The 19891-nt window shown below is 36.2% G+C and overlaps 1 protein-coding gene across 2 annotated transcripts in view; it reads right to left on the bottom strand.

The window, feature by feature from the left end:
- Window positions 1-19891, bottom strand: part of DNAJC13 (DnaJ heat shock protein family (Hsp40) member C13) — a 125082-nt gene that overhangs the window by 86970 nt on the left and 18221 nt on the right. For both annotated transcript variants that reach the window (XM_047874648.1, XM_047874649.1), the window contains exons 2-5: window positions 18664-18744; window positions 3046-3121; window positions 1871-2020; window positions 1400-1441 (exon numbers count right to left, since the gene is read on the bottom strand). In XM_047874648.1, the coding sequence (XP_047730604.1) occupies window positions 1400-1441; window positions 1871-2020; window positions 3046-3121; window positions 18664-18731 (336 nt within the window). In that variant the 5' untranslated portion in view covers window positions 18732-18744. The remainder of the gene's footprint in view (window positions 1-1399; window positions 1442-1870; window positions 2021-3045; window positions 3122-18663; window positions 18745-19891) is intronic.

Genomic DNA, 19891 nt, shown 5'->3' with positions numbered 1-19891 from the left:
GTGTTTTTCCAAACTATGCTTGTTCATGTGCCCCAACCCACTCTGCAGGACAGTCTATTCCTCCCAGGTGATAATCAATGGCCATAATGAGATGTGCTGATGGAAACACATCATTATCCTTCAGGATTGCAGAGGCTGAGAGAGACTCAGAGACCTAATTTAGGTATATCTCAATTGAAGGCCTGAGTGTCAAATTCAATTTATGCAAGAGTGTTCAGCAGCAGAGAATCTGGGGGAGGAGAAGGTACCATTTATTCTTGATATAAAATTAAGTGGACTGTCTTTAGAGACACTGTTTCTACCTCAAAGTTCTGAAACATACTAAGTTGAAGTTAACTGATATAAAGGGAAACTTATAAACAAAATCTAAAGTATGCTTTTGGAAGCAGCAGTTTTCCAAACAGATGAGGAATATGGAAAACTCAACTGCCAACATGAAAGAAATTGTAATTTATAGAAATGTGACTGTGGCTCATGAGGAACAAGAAACAAGCAGCTTGCCAACAGCCATTAATCTATTTTAAATGGCTCCTGAGCAGTCACTTGCTTGACTTGAGATCAGTGAAGCTTCTGGGAGGCTAAAACTAGCAGAACATCCACAGAAAGAATGAGGGCTTAAAAGGCAGGGAGACGGTGCTGCCAGCTTCTCAGAATTCAATTCCTGCCTTTTACCAGAAGAGCCAGAGTTCTGAACAGTGCTATCAGTTTAGGCATTATTCTGCCCCCTTGCCCGTTATAAATCCAATACCTTCTCATGGAAAGAAATTCAGTATTTCAAGGGAGTGAAAAAAAAGCACGGACTCCCATTTTCTCCCCTCAGAAGTCTCCAATTTAGTTTAAATGCTGTTGTAACATGATTACAGAATGCATGAGAAAGTTAGGAAGATTCTAATAAGCAACCATGACTTCCCCAAAGCTGTCAGTGCACCATGCAAAGCCTTACTAGCAGCCAGATCCAGTGCAGGCACATATAAGACAGTTCTGATATACCCCAAACTTCTTAAAACCTTAATGCCTCTGAAATAGAAAAATCCTACACAAAACAACTGCTGCAGGTTCCAACAGGTATCATCCACAGTGTTGCTTACGATTGCTGTTTAGAATATTGAATAAAAAGTACCTGAGTGGTAACAGCATTGTTTTTATTGCTCCATAGTTCTGCCTGAAGACTTTTTTCCCTGTCATAAGCATTAAGTCATAAATCTAATTCCTCATATCTGAGTTTCCTGGTAAACTACATTCATCCATCACATAGTACCAGACAACATTTAATGATGATTCCTTTTTTCCCTTCAGCTTTGCCATAAAAGGAACACACAGACCACAGAAGCATTTCTATATAATAATGGGCAACATTAGAACAAATAAAAATAGATATTAATAAATGCTAAATACTTGCCCTTCCTGTGATTTTTCCTTCTGAAAAATCAGTTCTAAATCTCTGAAAGAGAAAACATAATCACAACTTATGACAACAGACTGGTAAGGAAGATTTGCAGTTCAGTTCTTTCTATCCAAAACATGTAAAATCCCAACTTGATAACCTTGATATTAAAAAAATGTTACTGAAGATATAGTTTAAGGCTGTTCAATACAAAATGTGTGGAACTTCACCAAAAAACAAGATAGATTAAACACACGACTGCTTTGCTCTATATATGTGCTTAAAAAGACTAAACACTATCAAACATATCTGGATTTTCCAGACTTTCCATTAGAGAAAGTGAATGTTTCACCGAATCAAGTTAACAGTCAATAAGAAAAAATACTGTGGTCACAGAGACTCAAAACATTAATATCTGTACTGTAACGTAACTATTTAAAAAAAAAAGAGGAGAAATTTAGCTTATTAACACGGAACTGTTCTTACCAATGCTTCTGTAAGAAGTTCTGTTCTGTGCTCTGTAGAAAATTTTAAAGTTTCTGACTTCTTTCCACTGCCTTTACGAAATGTGAGGTTGAATTCTGTTCCTTGTCCTTTCCCAACGGGACTGATGCTGCAAATGTCTCCATAAGGCCACTAACAAAAAGAAATTCTCTCAAATGATGCTATAATATGGTGAAATACAACATTGTTTTTCCTGCTTTAATTTCACAATAACCGATTAAATTACAAAATAATACAGAGGTCTAGAAGGTGTCACATCTTATAGTAATTCTGTAACACAAATTCTTTTTAAGGTTTTCGGTTATCAGGGACAACAATTAAAAAATCCCATCTGTGTTCCAACTTTAATGATTACTGACATTAATCCAAAGCAATTAAAATACATACAAGTGAAAAGAAGTGAGGAATAAAATTTTATAATTACCTGCAGATCTGCTAAAACAACAAAAAGGAATCTGTAAAACATGTCTAATTTAGAATTAAAAATAAACTAGATTATAAATATGTTTACTTATCCATATTCAAGCTAGTCTTGCCTTTATAAACAGTAATCCTACTTCCATGACAAGTATTTTCCATTTACTGCACTGCAACTTCTGTATACCTTTATTACAATATTAATACCGCCTTTAGAACTATAATGAACTAACGTACCAATTTCACATAAAAGAGATGGTAATCAAAAGTAACATATCAAAAAGTTATACTCCTTAGAGCCTAGAAATAAACACATTCTTCACCACCCGCTTTTATTTATTTATTTTTGGTACTGAGTACCAAGCATTATATAAGCATATCAATCTCCTTCAAAGTTGACTTTTCTAACCTAAAGTACAGATTTCAAGAAAGGGAAATCATGGGTCATATCCTGGCTTTTAAAATTCAAATGGAGTTCAATGGGGCGCCTGGGTGGCGCAGTCGGTTGAGCGTCCGACTTCAGCCAGGTCACGATCTCGCGGTCTGTGAGTTCGAGCCCCGCGCCGGGCTCTGGGCTGATGGCTCAGAGCCTGGAGCCTGTTTCCGATTCTGTGTCTCCCTCTCTCTCTGCCCCTCCCCTGTTCATGCTCTGTCTCTCTCTGTCCCAAAAATAAATAAACGTTGAAAAAAAAAATTCAAATGGAGTTCAAAACATGCCTAACAGCTTCTAACATGATTACCTGATTTGTTACTTCTAAGGTATTGGGATTATATGTAGTAATCGCATGGGTTCCAACTGAAAAGACACGCTTATACCTACAAAGAAAGACAAGTACTTAAATTTAGTCTTAAATAAAAGAAACATTTTATAATAAAATATGATACTAACACAAAAAGAATATTTCAATAAACATAAAAATTTAACAATTAATACTAACTAAATAGAGCTTAGTTTTATATTCCCACATTTTTTGATGTTCTAAAGTGTTATCGGGGAGGGTGGGTGCCGTCTGGATACTGTTCACAGGCTCTGCTTTGCTCTCCATGCATAAGTTCATAGACAGACATGAATGGGTAACAACTGAAAAGGGTACTGGGACAGTGGAATCAACAATTTTGTATGGAAACTTAGGGAGATGTTTACTGTAGTCTGTCTGAAGCTGGGACAAAACTAAACAAGCAAGATGAAATGTGCGAAAGCTGCTAGAGCTCTATTCTCCTCTACCAGGAGAAATAACTGAAATTAATGAACTCTTGAAGAAAATCCAGAACTTGAACAAATTTTATCAAGAAGATGGTTGGCTGATCAAGATAACTCAGTAATCCTCAGAACTGGATGAATTAATGAGTGAAGAAGCATATGAGAAAAACATAACATCTACTGAGGACTGAAAATGGAACTCCTAAATAACCTAGTATAAAACAAAATGACTAAAAAAAGAAAGTATTATTGGTATTAAAACCCACTGACCAGGGTACCTGGGTGGCTCAGTCAGTAGAGTGAATTTGGCTCAGGTCATGATCTCACAGTTTGTGAGTTCGAGCCCCACAAGGGGCTCTGTGCTGACAGCTCAGAGACTGAAGCCTGCTTCAGATTCTGTGTCTCCCTCTCTCTCTGCCCCTCCCCTGTTTGCACTCCATCTCTCTCTCTCAAAAATAAAGATTAAAAAAAAAAAAAAACCCACCTACCACTCAGTTTACGTGAACCAGGGAGATCCTTAAGTAGAGAAATATGACCTATGCAAGCAAGCTTGTGTTGACTTACTATACATGAAGTTTAAAAGATACCACCCGAGGATACCAAGATTCTAAATGGGAAATTTTATTAAACAACAACAACACTGCACACTACTAATTCTTTCAAAATACCCTTTCAACAAAACCATGACGCAAAGGAAGGCAAAGCTATGGCCTGTAACTGATCAGTCACAACAATATTCTGGAACCTTAATAATTTCTATTTAAGCAACTACCTATTATAGTTAAGTGTTGCAACTCTATAGAAGTAGGAAGCTTATACACAGACAAGCCCCCAAGTTTCACTTCCCACTTTACTTCTTTCACTTAAAGTACCATATCTAAGGAAAAAAAATCACTTGGATATCAATAATCCTTTAGGATAGAGAGGAATTCATAATGATAAAGAACCTGAATAGAAAAACTTACTCAAAAATAAAGAATTAGTTCTTTAAAAATAAAATAAATACAAGGGCGCCTGGGTGGCTCAGTCGGTTAGGCGTCCAACTTAAGCTCAGGTCATTATCTCATCATTTGTGGGTTCAAGCCCCACTTCAGGCTCTGTGCTGACAATTCAGAGCCTGGAGTCTGCTTCAGATTCTGTGTCTCCCTCCCTCTCTGCCCTCCCCCGCTTGTACTCTGTCTCCAAAAATAAAAATGTTAAAAATAAAATACATAAAACATTAGCTAGTCTAAAAAAACAAAATTAAGAATGTAAGAATTCATAATCATACAGAAGACATAAAGACGTGTGTAACTCTATGCAGATAACTTTGAAAATTATGAATAAACCAACCCCTATATAGAAGAGTTTAAGATAGCTGTAAACAATTACAACCTACAAAATAACCATGGCTCCAACAAGGAGGTGAATGCTTTAAAGGAACAGATAAATACCAGGCTTCTTAAACTGTTCCAGGAAACAGACTAAGGACAGTTTCTAAATTCTTTTAGGGATACTAAAATCTGGTAAGACAACACACACATTAAAAAAAAAAAAAGATACACCAATCTATTTTTAAAATAAATATTAACAATAGGGGTGCCTGGGTAGCTCAGTTGGTTGAAGCACTCGACTTCGGCTTAGGTCATGATTGATCTCACGGGTTGTGAGTGCAAGCCTCTCGCATCCGGCTCTCTGCTGTCAGCATAGAGCCTGCTTCAGATCCTCTGTCTCCCTCTCTCTCTGCCCCTCCCCAGCTCATGCGCATGATCTCAAAAATAAACATTAAAAAAATAAACAAGTATTAGAAAGAAGAATCAAGTAACATATTAAAATAGCAGTATACTATGACCAAAGAAGGTTCATGTTAGGAAAACAGATTTCAATGTAAAAAAATCTATTAATATGATCGGTCATATTTTATCTATTAGTATTTTAGTTAAGAGATTTTTAAATTACTAAAAATGGATGTTAAATACAATCAAATGCTTTTTTGATATTTATGGAGATCACAGTTTTCTGCTTTAAGCTACTAATACAGTAAAAAGACATACATACCTTAAACAGCAGCCATTATCAGACTGGACAGTAAAACACTAGAAGGACTTCCATTGAGATCGAGAGGGCTTTCACAATTTTTCTATTGCCTGTTTTTTTTTTTTTCTAATTAGTATATTATATAATAAAAATGATAGTTATTTCCATTTGGGAAAAAAAGAAAAAGATTTTGTTGATCTTTACCATATATTTATTTACAAAGTATTGCCATGTTACAAATATCTTTTCCCTAATTTCACATGTCTAAAATGGAGTGGGATAGGCACCTGGGTGGCTCAGTCAGTTAAGTGTCCGACTCTTGATTTCACCTCAGGTCATGACCTCACAATTCTTGAGTTTGAGCTCCACATCTGGCTCCGTGCTAATAGTGCGGAGCCTGCTTGGGATTCTCTCTCTCCCTCTCTCTCTGCCCCTCCCTCACTCATGCTCTCTCTCCCTCTCCCTCAAAATAAATAAATAAACTTAAAAAATAAAATAAAAGGGAGTGGGAAATGATCCAAAGAGAGACTACCTCCTAATATAAAAACATTCATTTGCTGCTTTCTAAAGCTGAGTGAGGATTGAGAGATTGGCGAGGTATATAAGGATTAACCTAAACAGTGAAAAAGTCTCAAAACTTCAGAGGCTTTAACAATTTACAAGAACAAAGAAATAAGATCTTATTAAACCACTATCTGCCTTAAAAGATTACCCAATGAAATCAAATGTATGATAGAAATGGGAATTCACAATTCTAACTTTCAGAATCATCTTGAGAGCCAAACATGTCAATTTTTATAGTCTTGAAGTGAAACTACAGAATTTCTTTATTTTACTTTGGGAGCAAAGAATTAAAGAAGAATTAAATGCCTGAAATGTTTCCAATGTCAACTCGTGTTGTCACATTCAACACCAGCTAGGAAGATATTCTTTTCAATCATGTACTAATTTCCTCCACACAACCAAACCCCTTTTGACATCTTTCTCATTAACTTTGTTGTCTAGATTAGTGCCATGCGAAAGAACTTTCCAAGAAAATGGAAACGTTCTTTATCTACGCTGTCTAATGAGGCAATCATGAGCCACATGTAGCTATTAAGCACCTGAAATGTGGCTAATGCAAATGAATTTTACATTTATATGTGATTAAATTTAAACAGCCACAGGTGGTTAGTGACTGCCATATGGCAGAGAGCACATTCTAGATACTTCAGCAAAAGGATCCTAGAGTTAAGTGTCATTAGGCCCAAAGCACTGTTATGACTAGCAAACTCAGAGCTATCTTTCAGATAAATACTGATCTCTACAGCCTCCATAAGAAAAAAGTTACAAGGAAACAGATTTCTCTTTCATTCTTCTCTCTTCCCCCTTCTCTTATTCCATGAGCACTCCCCCTGTTTCAGTCCTCTAGAATGGCTGCTGCACTTCCTTTAAGTATAGAACAAATACTTCTAGGTCATTAAAAACACCTTAATAAGCAGCCCTAAACCTTCAAAGATTACCTATAAAGCCTCCATTGATACCAGATTTAGAAATTAAAATCTGAATGATCTCACATGTATGGTATGTTGGTCACAGTACTTGCAAACTTAAGATTTTTTTCCTATCTTTTACTAAGTCATTAGTACCCTAAGTCATGAAGAATAGACAAAGATTCCCTAAGTTCAGGGAGGTACAGGTCTTCATTGTCTTTGAAACTAACTTCTCACATAAGACCCAGGACTGCATACAGCACATGCTCAGTGTTTACCAAATAGCTAAATAGGCCAATCCATCTAATAATACATAAACATGCATTCAAATCTATGACCTAATTTACTCTTGCCTTTAAAACAGAATAGCAACTACTTTCACACCAGGTTTTACTCATTTCATAATCACTATAATATCAGGAAATGACTAAGGTCTTTATTTTTATGAAAGAAAATATTCCCATTTTATTTGCTATCTGCAAAAATACCATTTATAAATTATAACTTAATTTGCTATTCTTATGGGTTTAAGATGAATTTGTTGGCTAATTCCTTAAAATTATTATAAAGCTCCTATAAAAAGTTATATAAAATCAAATAAAAAAAGGAATAAAGACTAAAATAAAAGGTATGAGAAATTTATGAAAGATGCCATATGTATATGAAGAAATGTGAAAGCAAACATCTTTTCCCCCAATTGAGAAATTAATATTCATTATTGATTTTATTTACTGCACTTGTTTCCATTTTATTCAGGAAGTGAAGGTATACACATGATTAAATGTCTATAGGGAATAGGCATTTTTTCCCCTCAAGTTTTCATAACTCATTTATTCTAATAGGACAGCTTAATAATAAATATAATTTACATTACCCATTAACTCTAATGTTACTTAGAATCAAGAAACTGATGCTATTCAAATAAATAAAAACATGTTTGAGGCAACTGCCTTATCTATGGTTCTTTTTGCTCCCATAACTGTTGGTGATAAAAATAAGAACAAGTAAAAAGGTGCTAATGACCGTGCTGACTGGAGATAAGAAAGATAATCTGTAACAAAGAAAGACCACCGAAGCAAAAGTTAGGGATGTAATCTGGTTTTGGATTGGACAGGTGATGTTCAGGTTTTTTTAACAGACTAAACTTATATTAACTTACATTAAAATAAACACTCCTGTATTACTTAATTCCTGCAGATTAAAATGTTATTCCATTCTTAAACATTCTAGTCCTTATAAATATTGTTTTCCTCTTTGAATAACTTTTTATAACATTATTTTTTCCCTAGGGCAAGTTTTTTCTTAGCAAAAAAACCTGTTAGATCAGATACCGTATTAAGTATTCCCATGGATTGACCAAATATTAAATGAGCACAAATCAGTGCTGTGTACAAGGACATGGCAGTGAATGAGGGAGTCAGCCCCTCAAAGACCCACTTTCCTCCCAATATTTTATGTATTATTAACTAATTCAGACATCTGAAATGAACTGCAAAGTAGTTAAGAGCTAAGATACTTGTCAGTCATTGTTTCAAAGTTAATTCCAGACTTGAATACTCCTAACTGGCATGTATCACTTTTGTGTAAAATTTAGGCATTTTAGGCAAACTGTGTAAAAATTAGGCATATACAATAGTGTCAACAGAAAGAGACTGCAAAAATACTGGCCACCATCATAATACTCTTCTGCACAAAAATTCATTATCATTCAACTATCTCAAACTAGAGAAAATTCAACAGTACTTTGTTTTAGTAGAGAAAAAGCTTATGTTTACTATAAAATAATGGTTGTCAAATTTCTCAAGGTCATAAAACCTTTGTATATTACTTTTAAAGTTAAGATCTTCGGGGCACCTGGGTGGCTCAGCCGGCTGAGCGACCAACTTCGGCTCAGGTCACGATCTCATGGTTTGTGGGTTTGAACCTCGCTCTCTGCCCCTCCCCCACTCATGCTCTGTCTCTGTCTCAGAAATAAACAAACAAACATAAATAAATAAAGTTAAGATCTTCAATCCTTTCAGTAGATAGCCTATGCAATGTGCCTCAAATAAGCCAAACAGATCTAATCAGAGTTGGAAGACAGACTTTATGTTTTGGAGCCTAGTCACCATAACATACAGCTTGAACATTTACAGTACTCTGGGCAAAGTTGGCTAGTTTTAATTGTTCATTACTCGTGCAAGGGAACTAACTAACCTTCCTTAAAAGTAATTCTATTTCGCGGTGCCTGTGTGACTCAGTCTGTTAAGTGGCTGACTCTTGATCTCAGCTCAGGTCTTGATCTCAGGGTCATGAGTTCAAGCCCAGCATTGTGTTCCACGCTGGGCATGGAGCCTACTTAAAAAAAAAAAAGAAAAAAAAAAGTAATTCTATTTATTTTCCAGTACTGCAGATACTGCCCATTGTTCCTTAGAATTAAGCCAATATAGACTTCCCCACAAATTTCACCCTCTGGTCCAAGTTCTGTCTTTCAGCTTCACAAAGGTATAATTTTTGTGCCAACCAGACTTTCACTTTGAATCCTCTTCCTAAGCTGAACACCCTAGTTCCTTCGACCATTTTAAAATAAGTTTTGGCTACCAATTTCTAGGAAGCCATTAGGACACATACAGAACATAGGGTTTTTCCTTTTATTATTAAAAGCTTGAAAATCCAGTTAATTGAATTAGAATTTTAGTTCATCAAATAGTGAAACTAAGGATAACTGAAATACAACGTTTCTCAAAGAGTTAGGAGATCAATGTTAAGCACTGCTAAAGGAGGAACTACAGCTTAACAGTTAAAGCCCACCAATTCTGGAGCCACAACTGCCTGAGTTCGAACACTGTCTGGATTATTCACTTTCTATGTATCCTCTGATAATCTGCTTAACCTAAGCTTCAGTTTCTCTATCTAAAAGATGTGGACAGTATATATACCTATCTCATAATATGAGAAGTAAAAGAAATAATCCATGTGGAGTACTTGTCACTTGCTATTTATAATTGATAAATATTAGCTATTTTAACGTTTATTCTTGAGAGATGGAAAGATACAGCATGAGCAGGGGAGGGGCAGAGAGACGGGGAGACTGAATCTGAAGCAGGCTCCAGGCTCTGAACTGTCAACACAGAGCCCAATGCAGGGCTCAAACTCGTAAACAGAGATCATGAACTGAGCCAAGTTCAGACATTAACCGATGAAGCCACCCAGGCGCCCCAATGTTAGCTATTCTTATTGGTATTATTCTGTTAAAATAACAGGGAGGAGGGGCTCAAAACTCCAGTAGAGTCACTGAATTAGTTATAATTAGTATCATTATGTTTCCAGTAACCATGACTGCTAAATTCATAATACATAGAACAAAAATAACAGGCAAAGTGATCATTCCTATGCCTATATTACCAGTATACTCCGATTCTGGTCAAACTCCACCTGTAGGATTAAGTTCACATGAGATGGCTCATTCATATCAGAAGCTGTACTCCTCAGAAAAGAGCGAGAGGGAATGTCTCTGCAAAACCTATCCCAATAACTAAGAAACCATCCCATTTCTTTCAGAGAAAATAAAGGGCATCCCATGAAATGTAAAGATTTACGTCTCATCATGCAAGGTATTTTTTCCATTTCAAATAGAGCTATTTTTTTTAAATACTTTAATTTTTAGAGCAGTTTTAGGTTCACAGAAAGATTAAGCAGAATGTACAGAGATTTCCCAAATACTTCCTGTCCCTACCCATGCACAGCCTCCCTTGTTATCAACATCCTCCACCCACAGGAGTAGGTATATTTGTTACAATTGCTGAACCTACACTGAAACATCATTATCAACCCAAGTCCAGTTTACATTAGGGTTCCCTCTTGGTTTGTACATTCTACGGGTCTGATGAATGTATATGACACGTATCCACCATTACAGCATCATAGAGTAGTTTCACAGCCCTAAAAACCTCCTGTGCTCCACCTTTTATCCCTCCTTACCCCCTAAACCTTAACAGCCACTCATCTTTTTACTGTCTCCAAAATTCTGCCTTTACTGCAATGTCATACAGTTAGAATTAAACAGTAGACAACCTTTTCAGACTGGCTTCTTTCACTTAAGTTTCTTCATGTCTTTCCTGGCTTGATGGCTTATTTCATTTTCACACTGAGTAATATTCATTGTCTGCATATACTACAGTTTATCCATCCTTTCACTTACCGAAGGACATCTTGGTTATTTCCAATTTCTGATAATTATGAATAAAACTGCTAGGAACATCTGTGTGCAGGCTTTTGTGTGGACATGTTTTCAACTCTTTTGAGTAAATAACGACAGAGTGTGATTGCTGGATCATATGGTAAGAGGATGCGGAGTTTTTTGGAGCATTTACTCCACTGACTTTAGAGTGAGTACTGAAAGATATGAATTTATTGCCATCATGTTGCTTGTAGAGTTGGAGTTTCTGGTGGTGTTCTCTGGTCCTTTCTAATCTTTGTTGCTTTTGATATTCATTCATTCATTCATTCATTCATTCATCTTTTCTCCCCTCAGAGAGTTCCCCTTCAAATTTCTTGCAGGGCTGGTTTAGTGGTCACAAACTCCTTTAATTTTTGTTTGGGCAACTTTTTATCTCTCCTTCTGTTTTCAATGACAGCCTTGCTGGATAAAGAATTCTTGGCTGCATATTTCTCTGATTCAACACACTGAATATATTCTGCCACTCTTTTCTGGCCTGCCAACTTTCTGTGGATAGGTCTGCTGCAAACCTGATCTGTATTCCCTTGTAGGTTAAGGACTTCTTTTCCCTTGCTGCTTTCATGATTCTCTCCTTGCCTGAGTATTTTGTGATATGCCTTGTTGATGGTCGGTTTTTGTTGAATCTAATGGGAGTCCTCTGTGCTTCCTGGATTTTGATGTCTGTGTCTTTCCCCAGATTAGGAAAGCTTTCCGCTATGATTTGTTCACATAACCGTTCTACCCCTATTTCTCTCTCTTACTCTTCTGGGACCCCTATAATTCTGATGTTGTTCTTTTTAACGAGTCACTGATTTCTCAAATTCTTAAATCGTGCTCTTTTGCCTTAATCTCCCTCTTTTTTTCTGCTTCATTATTCTAAGTTTGTCCTCTATATCGCTGATTCTCTGTTCTGCCTCAGCCATCCTTGTGGCCGCAGCACCCATTTGAGATTGCAGCTCACTTATAGCATTTTTTATTTCATCCTGACTAGCTTTTACTTCTTTTATCTCCACAGAAAGAGATTCTAATCTATTTTTGACTCCAGCTAGTATTCTTATTATTGTGATTCTAAATTCTGGTTCAGACATCTTGCTTGTATCTGTGTTGGTTAAGTCCCTGGCTGTCGTTTCTTCCTGTTCTTTTGGGGTGAATTCCTTTGTTTCATCATTTTGAAGGGAGAAAAGGAATTAATAAGGTAGGAAATATTAAAATTAAAAAAATTAAAATTAAAAAAATATTAAAATTTAAAAATTAAACACACACACATACACACACAAAAAAAATAATCGAATAAATGATGTTAGATCCTAGGTGTGTTTTGGTCTGGGTGTTGAAAGTGGCTTGACAGATTAGAGAAAAAAGGGGGAAAAAATTTAAAAAAAAGGAAATCATCTGAAAATTTGAAAAAATGAATACACTGAAGTAGACGAAAATGAAATGATGGAAGTAAAACAATTTGAAAACATTTACACAAAAGTAAAAAATAAAGAAAAAAATTAAAAATATTTTTAATAAAATTTTAAAATAAAAATGAAGTTTTTCTCTCTCTGTATTCAAGAAAAAGAAAACAAAAAAGAGCAAAAAAAAAAAAAAAAAAAAAGGAAAGAAAGAAAATTGAATAGTTGGACCAGGTAATAGACTGAAATTACTTCGTTTTCCCCTAAAAGTCAAACTATGAAGCACTTTATAGTCCATAAGCTAAGCAAGTGGTGAGACTTGTGTTCTTGAAGAGGGAGGTTGGCTCAGTTAGGCAGGGCTTAGTTTAAAGGCTCCATTCTCCACTAGATAGCGCTGCTAGCCTACAGGGGTGGATTGTTGTGGCACTTGTAGGTGCGTATATGCATGCTCAGGAGCAGTGAAAATGGGGTCACCCAGATACCCAGTCTCTAGTATCAGAACTCTGTTCTCCCCGATTAGCAATCACGCACCTATCCTTCATCTTCAGCTTCCATCCACTCGCCATTTCCACGCCGTCCATGACCAGGCCCCAGGCAGCACCTCCCTCCCGAGTTTTGTCTCAGATGCAGCTGCCTTCCCCAGCCCCCCACTTCTGAGGGACTGTGGCTTTGACCCGCTCCACCCCTCTGTGAAGGGTCTCACTGAGCAACCACCGGGTGCCAGCCCGCCCCAGAAAAAGTTCACGAGACTGTAGCAGCAGCGTCTCAGGGATTATGAAAATCACAACACACATCTGGTTTCACCCCTAACAACCTTGTTCCAGCACCAGCGAATGTGGCCGTTCTCTGGGGTCTGCTGGGCCCAGGTGGCCTTACAGCCTCTACCAAATGTCCTTCCAGCAGTGGAACCACTTCTCCCCATGTGGCCCGAGAACCTCCCAAAGAGGATTTGGAGTTTTTTAAGAAACCATCAAACCATCTTCCAAAGTGGCTGCACCATTTTGCATTCCCACCAGCACTGGATGAGAGTTCCCTTTGCTTCATATCCTCATCAGCATTTGGTGTTCAGTGCTCTGGATTTTGGCCAATCCAATAGTTTTATAGTGGTATCTCTACATTTGCATTTCCCTGATGACTTATGATATGAAGCATTTTTTCATATGTTTATCTGCCAACTGTATATCTCTTTGGTGAGATCCCTATTAAGTCTTTGGTTCATTTTTTTAATTAGGTTGTTTTCTTATTGTTGAATTTTAAGGATTCTTTGTGTATTTTGGATAACAGTCCTTTTTTAAATGTCTTCTACAAATATTTTCTCCCAGCTTGTCTTCACATTCTCTTGACAGGATTTTTCACAAAGCAGAAACTTTTAATTTTAATGAAGCCCAGCTTATCAATTCATTTTTTTGAATGTATTGTCATATCTTTGGTGCTGTATCTAAAAAATCATCACCAAACACAAGAGTCATCTAGATTTTCTCCCATGTTATCTTCTAAGAGTTCTGTGTTTCACATTTAGGTCAGTGATACATTTTGGGTTAATTTTTGTGAGACATATAAAGTGTGTACTTAGATCCTTCCCCTCCGCCTCCTTTTTGCATGTCCATGTCCACATGAACAGCATCATTTGTTAAAAAGACTATCTTCTGCTCCTTGAAGCTAGCTTTTAATACAACACTGTGTGTAAAATATGAAAATCTTATAAAGCAGATACATTCCTATTTGCACTTCTGGGTGAAAAATGTTCAAATCCCAGACTAATATTAAGCACAATGAATTATATGAAGAATACACAAAAAGTGTTCAGGATGAACTCATCTGAGGTTTAGAGACTGGCAGCGTCAAGAGCCAGGATCAATAAATCAAGGGAAAAAACCCTAGAGATTTCTAGAATTATCAGAGTTGGTGACATGTGTTAATACCAGGCAGCTAAAGAGTACCTCTTCTTTTGTAGGATTCCAATTTCTACACATAAGGTATCAGAAATTTGCGATCTTCACTTTGAGTCGCCTTTCCTATTTCCTGTATCTAGTCACTGCACTGACTGTGTATGAATGTCATAAGGATCTGCCATTTAATCTCATGGACTGATTACCATATATCCCAATGTATTAAAATCCCTTTCAGATACTAAAATGCCACCCTTAAATTCAGAGCATTTGCTACAATTAATATATGCAAATATCAAAATGACCCAGAAGTAAATGCCCACATTTTACTTGTGATTTCCATCCAGAAAAAACAAAGAACCATATTCTGAATATCACCCTCAAGTTTCCCAAAGTGAAATCGCACTTCTGCTTTAACTGAAACATATGCATCTTCCTTCCTATCGGAAATGATGTGCTTAGGCCAAAAAGGAAACTTTGCTCTTTCATGAAAGTGCTTGTTACTCCTGAAAGCTACTCCCTCTTCCTGCTCCTTCCAGAGAAAGCATAGAATTATGTACTTTCCAAGTGGGAAAATGACAAGTGTAGGAGAAAAGGTTACTTTGCTAGCCAGGGAGACTATACTGAGTGAACAGACCTGAAGTGGTAACAACATGAGTAGTGGCTGCAAAATGCAACACATGAAAACTATTACAAAGGTAACATGAAACGGGAACAAGGGAAATATGTTAAGAGGTAAAGATAGTAATTTAGGCATATCTTAAGAAAGAAAAATATGTATTCATCTTTACTGCTTACAGCTGCCTTTTTTGTAAAACTGACTAGCTGACTCTAAAATTCATATGGAAATGCAAGAGACCCAGAATAGCCAAATGTTGTAAGTGAAAAAAGTTGGGACCTCAAACTTCCTAGTTTTAAAACTTAATACAAAGCCACGGTAATCAAGACAGTATAGTGTTGGCATAAGGACAAGCATATAGATCAATGGAACAAAACTGGCAATTCATAAATAAACCTTTACATTTATGGCCAATTATTTTTGACAAGAGTGCCAAAACAATTCAATGAGGAAAGAATAATCTCTTCAACAAATGATGCTGGGACAACTGGATATCTACATGCAAAGAATGAAGTTGGATCCTTTTTTCACACTATATACAAAAATTAACCCAAAATCAATGCTATAAAATTCTTAGGATATAGGATATGTCTTTGAGACATGGGTTAAATAATGGCTTCTTAGGACAACAAAAGCACAAACAGCAAAAGAAAAAAGATAAACTGGATCTCATCAAAATCAAAACCCTGTGCTTCAGTGGATGACTATCAAGAAAGTGAAAAGACAACCACAAAATGAGAGAAAATACCTGCAAATCATGTATCTGATAGCAACTTGTATTCAGAACATATAATGAGCATTTATAACCCCATTAAAATGGGTAAATGATTTGAAAAGACATCTTATGAAAAATATACAAATGGCCAACAAACATGCAAAAAAGGTATTCAATACTTTAGTCATCAGGGAAATGCAAATTAAAACCCTAACAAGAGGGGCACGTGGGTGGCTCAGCTGGTTGAGCGTCTGAGACTCTTGATTTTGGCTCAGATCATGATCCTAGGGTCAGGGGATCAAGCCCTGTGTCGGGTTCCAGGCTAAGCATGGAGCCTGCTTAAGATTTTCTCTTTCCCCCTCCTCTACTCCTCCTTTGTGCACATGCATGCATGCACACATGCTTTCCTCTCTCTAAAATAAAAATTTAAAACCTTAAAAAGTAAATTAAAAAAATAAAACCACAAGACACCAGTTCTCCATTAGGATTGCTAAAATAAAAAAAAGACAATGACGAATGTCGGTGAGAAGTGGAGACACTGGATTCCTTATACACTGATAAAATTGTAAAATGTTTCAGCCACTTTGGAAAAGCTTGGCTGTTCCTCAAAAAGTTAAATACAGAATTACCATATAGCTTTATATAACTCCATACAACACCAATTCCACTCCTAGGTATGTACCCAAGAGAACAGGAAGTACACATTCACCCATAAGGTTACACATAAACATTTATAGCAGCATTATCCATAACAGTAAAAAAGTAGAAACAAATGTCCATCAATTGATGAATGGATAAACAAAATGTGATAAATCCATACAATTGGCACAAAAAAAAAAAAAAGGAATGAACTACTCACACAAGTTACAATATGGATGAACCTTGAAAATATTATGCTAAGTGAAAAACAAAAGAAAATATTATGCTAAGTAAAAGAAGACCGTCACAAAAGACCACATAATTTATGATGCTATTCATACAACACATGCCAAATAAGCAAATCCTATGACAGAAAGTAGATTAGTGGCTGCCAGATGCTGGAAAGATGGGAAAAGAGGAGCAACTACTATTACAGAAGATTTCTGGGGAGGTGATGAAAGTGTTCTAAAAATGGTTAGTGGTGATGGTTCACAACTCTATTAAATATACTAAAAACCGTGGAGTGGTACACTTTTTTTTATTAAGTATTTATTTTTGAGAGAGAGAGAAAGAATGAGAGAGCACACAAGAGAGCACAGAGGGAGGGACAGAGGGAGACAGAGGGAGGGAGGGACAGAGGTTGAGGGAGAGGGAGAGAAGGGGAGAGGGATCCCACAAACCATGAGATCATGACCGGATGCTTAACCGACTGAGCCACCCAGGTACCCCTGAATGGGTACACTTTAAAAAGGTGAATTTTATGTTATGTAAATTATATCTTAATAAAACTGTTATAAAAACAAAGTTTCAAGGTGTCAATGATGGAAGCAAGGAAACGTACTGACAACACATAAACAGTTCTACAAATTATTACAAAAGAAAAAAAATATCTTAAGTCTTAGTCACAACTTTCCTAGAACATCAAAAAGTTTTTTCCAGATGATCACATTTACTGACAAGCAAAGCAAGAAGTATTACAGTAAGCTTGTTCTTTAGAATACATCAGTATGGTATAATTGTATTAAAAATAGAAGTTATATTATGATGACCAGAGCAATCTACCACTTGAGGAAAAAATAAAAATCATCCCAATACACAATTTTTTTAAGGCTAATTCAAAGAATTAAAGAGACTCACACTACCTTGGATATCTCAATTTTCTACCTTTGCTCAATGAAATTAAATGAAGAGAAAATTTCAAGACAGATATTCTACAGTGTAACCGTTATGCTCCCTAATTTAGGAGTTCCTACAATTGAACTACTAAAAGGAAACAAAATTAAACATTCTAATCTTTCAAAATTAGTCAGTTTGCTAATGCAAACCAGAAACACTACAGAATCACATGTTGCACCACTCTAAGTTACTACACTATTACCTAAAAAATGAAAAGTTCAGAAAAAGAACTAAAGGTATTGGCTTTGTGAACATGGCACGTTTTATGAGGCCTGATTTGAAATAAGGTGGTCACCTATTCGTCACAGTGTGGGACACTCATTATACTTATTACTACTTAAAAGGGCTAGAGAGGAAACTTTTTTGGTGATGGTCAACAGGTGCCATTCACTGAATACTCTATTTAAGTCATAATTTTAAAACCTTCACACCCTCCATGTCACTTCATTTAATCCTTACAGCAATGTGAGGGGTAGGAATTACCACTCATTTCACAAAAAAGAAACAGAAACATCAACATCTTGGTTTGACCAGGCAAGCTACTAAAAAATGTCACTGCCTCTCTCAACGAAAAGGTAAGATCAAATCCAATTTTCAAAATTCATTATAGGCGTAAAGAAAGGTTACAAAAAGCACTACTAGCATATTCTCTCTTGACAGTCAAATGGACATGAAAATAGAGCGATCACACACAGGCTACAAAGTTGTGAAGTTAATACTCTGCCACTACCATCTAATTAACTGACAGCATCTAAGGAGGTAGATAGATGGTCTGTTTTCCTTTTAACTGGTACTTTTAATTCTTACCAATTTCTTCCCAACACAGAAGCAGAAAACCAGATATGTCAAGAGAAAAAAAGAACAATAATGTATTCTAAGTGTAGCATTTGCATTTAAAATATGCACATATATTTTTCAGAAGAGAAGGACTAAATGGCATAACTGAGCTGTGTGGTACTACTCAAGATATTGAAAGTTATGTTTAAAATGATACTTCATAGATGCACAGAAAAATAAAACCAACAGAAATACTTACTTTCCTCTCCATGAATGTTTTGTTGTGTAGAAACATGCCAAATCCTTATTTTCCCTAATCATGTTCATTTTGTGCTGAAACCTAGAAGATAAAAATATGGCTGAATTTAGTACGGTTATCCCTCGAGTTTTTCCTGAATCTCACATACCATACTGTCAAAGCCTGCCATATGGTACTAATTTTAAGGCACAACTTATTCTACAAGTCCATAAGGTTTAAAGGGACAGGTACTGGTCTGTTCCCCTCTCTGTCACACACTTTAGCACACCATATTGTGACTGTCTGCTCCCCTCCACTACACTGGGTTTCTTAAGGACAAAAATTGCCCTCAACATCCCAAGAATAGAGAATCTAATAAAAAATGTTAAAGTAAATGAATCTTTAAATCTCACATTACCAAACAATGCCTTGGCACAATACAAGCACCTAAAAATGTGTGCCAGGTGTCCAATCAATTCCAAAAAGTTTTTGCTGAGCTAAGTGCCAGCCATTCTGCTATCATTGTCACTTTAAAGGAGACCCACTCTAAATACGATTTAAGTTAAAAATAACATTTTCACTAAAGAAGTAATCCATGTCCATAGTAAAAACAAACAAAAAAAACCCTAAAGTGCTCACAAATCCTAGCATCCAAAGCTAATCATCCTAGCCTCCCTTCTAATTAGAATAGGGTTTTTTAAACAAAATTGTGATTGTCAATTTTACTGCTTAAGCCTGTTTTCACACAATATTAACCTTCTTCTATGGAATTAAAATTTTTAAAGTCTACATGCTATTCCATTGTATGAATTTAGTATAACAATGCTACTCAAAGTGTAACTGCAAACATCAAGCCAAGTACAGAAACTGACAGTTAAGGGTTTAGAAACTTTTATAGCAATGTGGTGTGTGGACTCCTCTGGCTGAAGAGTTACATAGACCAAACAGTTCAGGACTCTCAAACTTGTGTGATAAACCACACGGTAATAGCTTCCTACCAGCCATATGCACAGGGACCATGTTACATGCAATATTTAAAAATTAGTTTATTGACCATAACCCAGAAGTATATAAAATCCAGACTCTACTTATTTCATGAGAAAATTTAAATTTAGCTAATTGTACAGGATAAGTCGGTAGAATTGTTAACTAATGAAAGGCTGATAAATTTTGAAAATGCTACATAATTTGCTTCATATTGCATAAAAGTTAAAAATGAACATGGTCAGGCACCTCGATGGCTTGGTCA

This window comes from Prionailurus viverrinus, chromosome C2, assembly GCF_022837055.1.
Source record: "Prionailurus viverrinus isolate Anna chromosome C2, UM_Priviv_1.0, whole genome shotgun sequence".
NCBI classification, from domain to species: domain Eukaryota; kingdom Metazoa; phylum Chordata; class Mammalia; order Carnivora; family Felidae; genus Prionailurus; species Prionailurus viverrinus.
The sequence above is the reverse complement of the archived record's forward strand: the minus strand, read 5'-3'. Positions and strand labels throughout refer to the sequence as shown.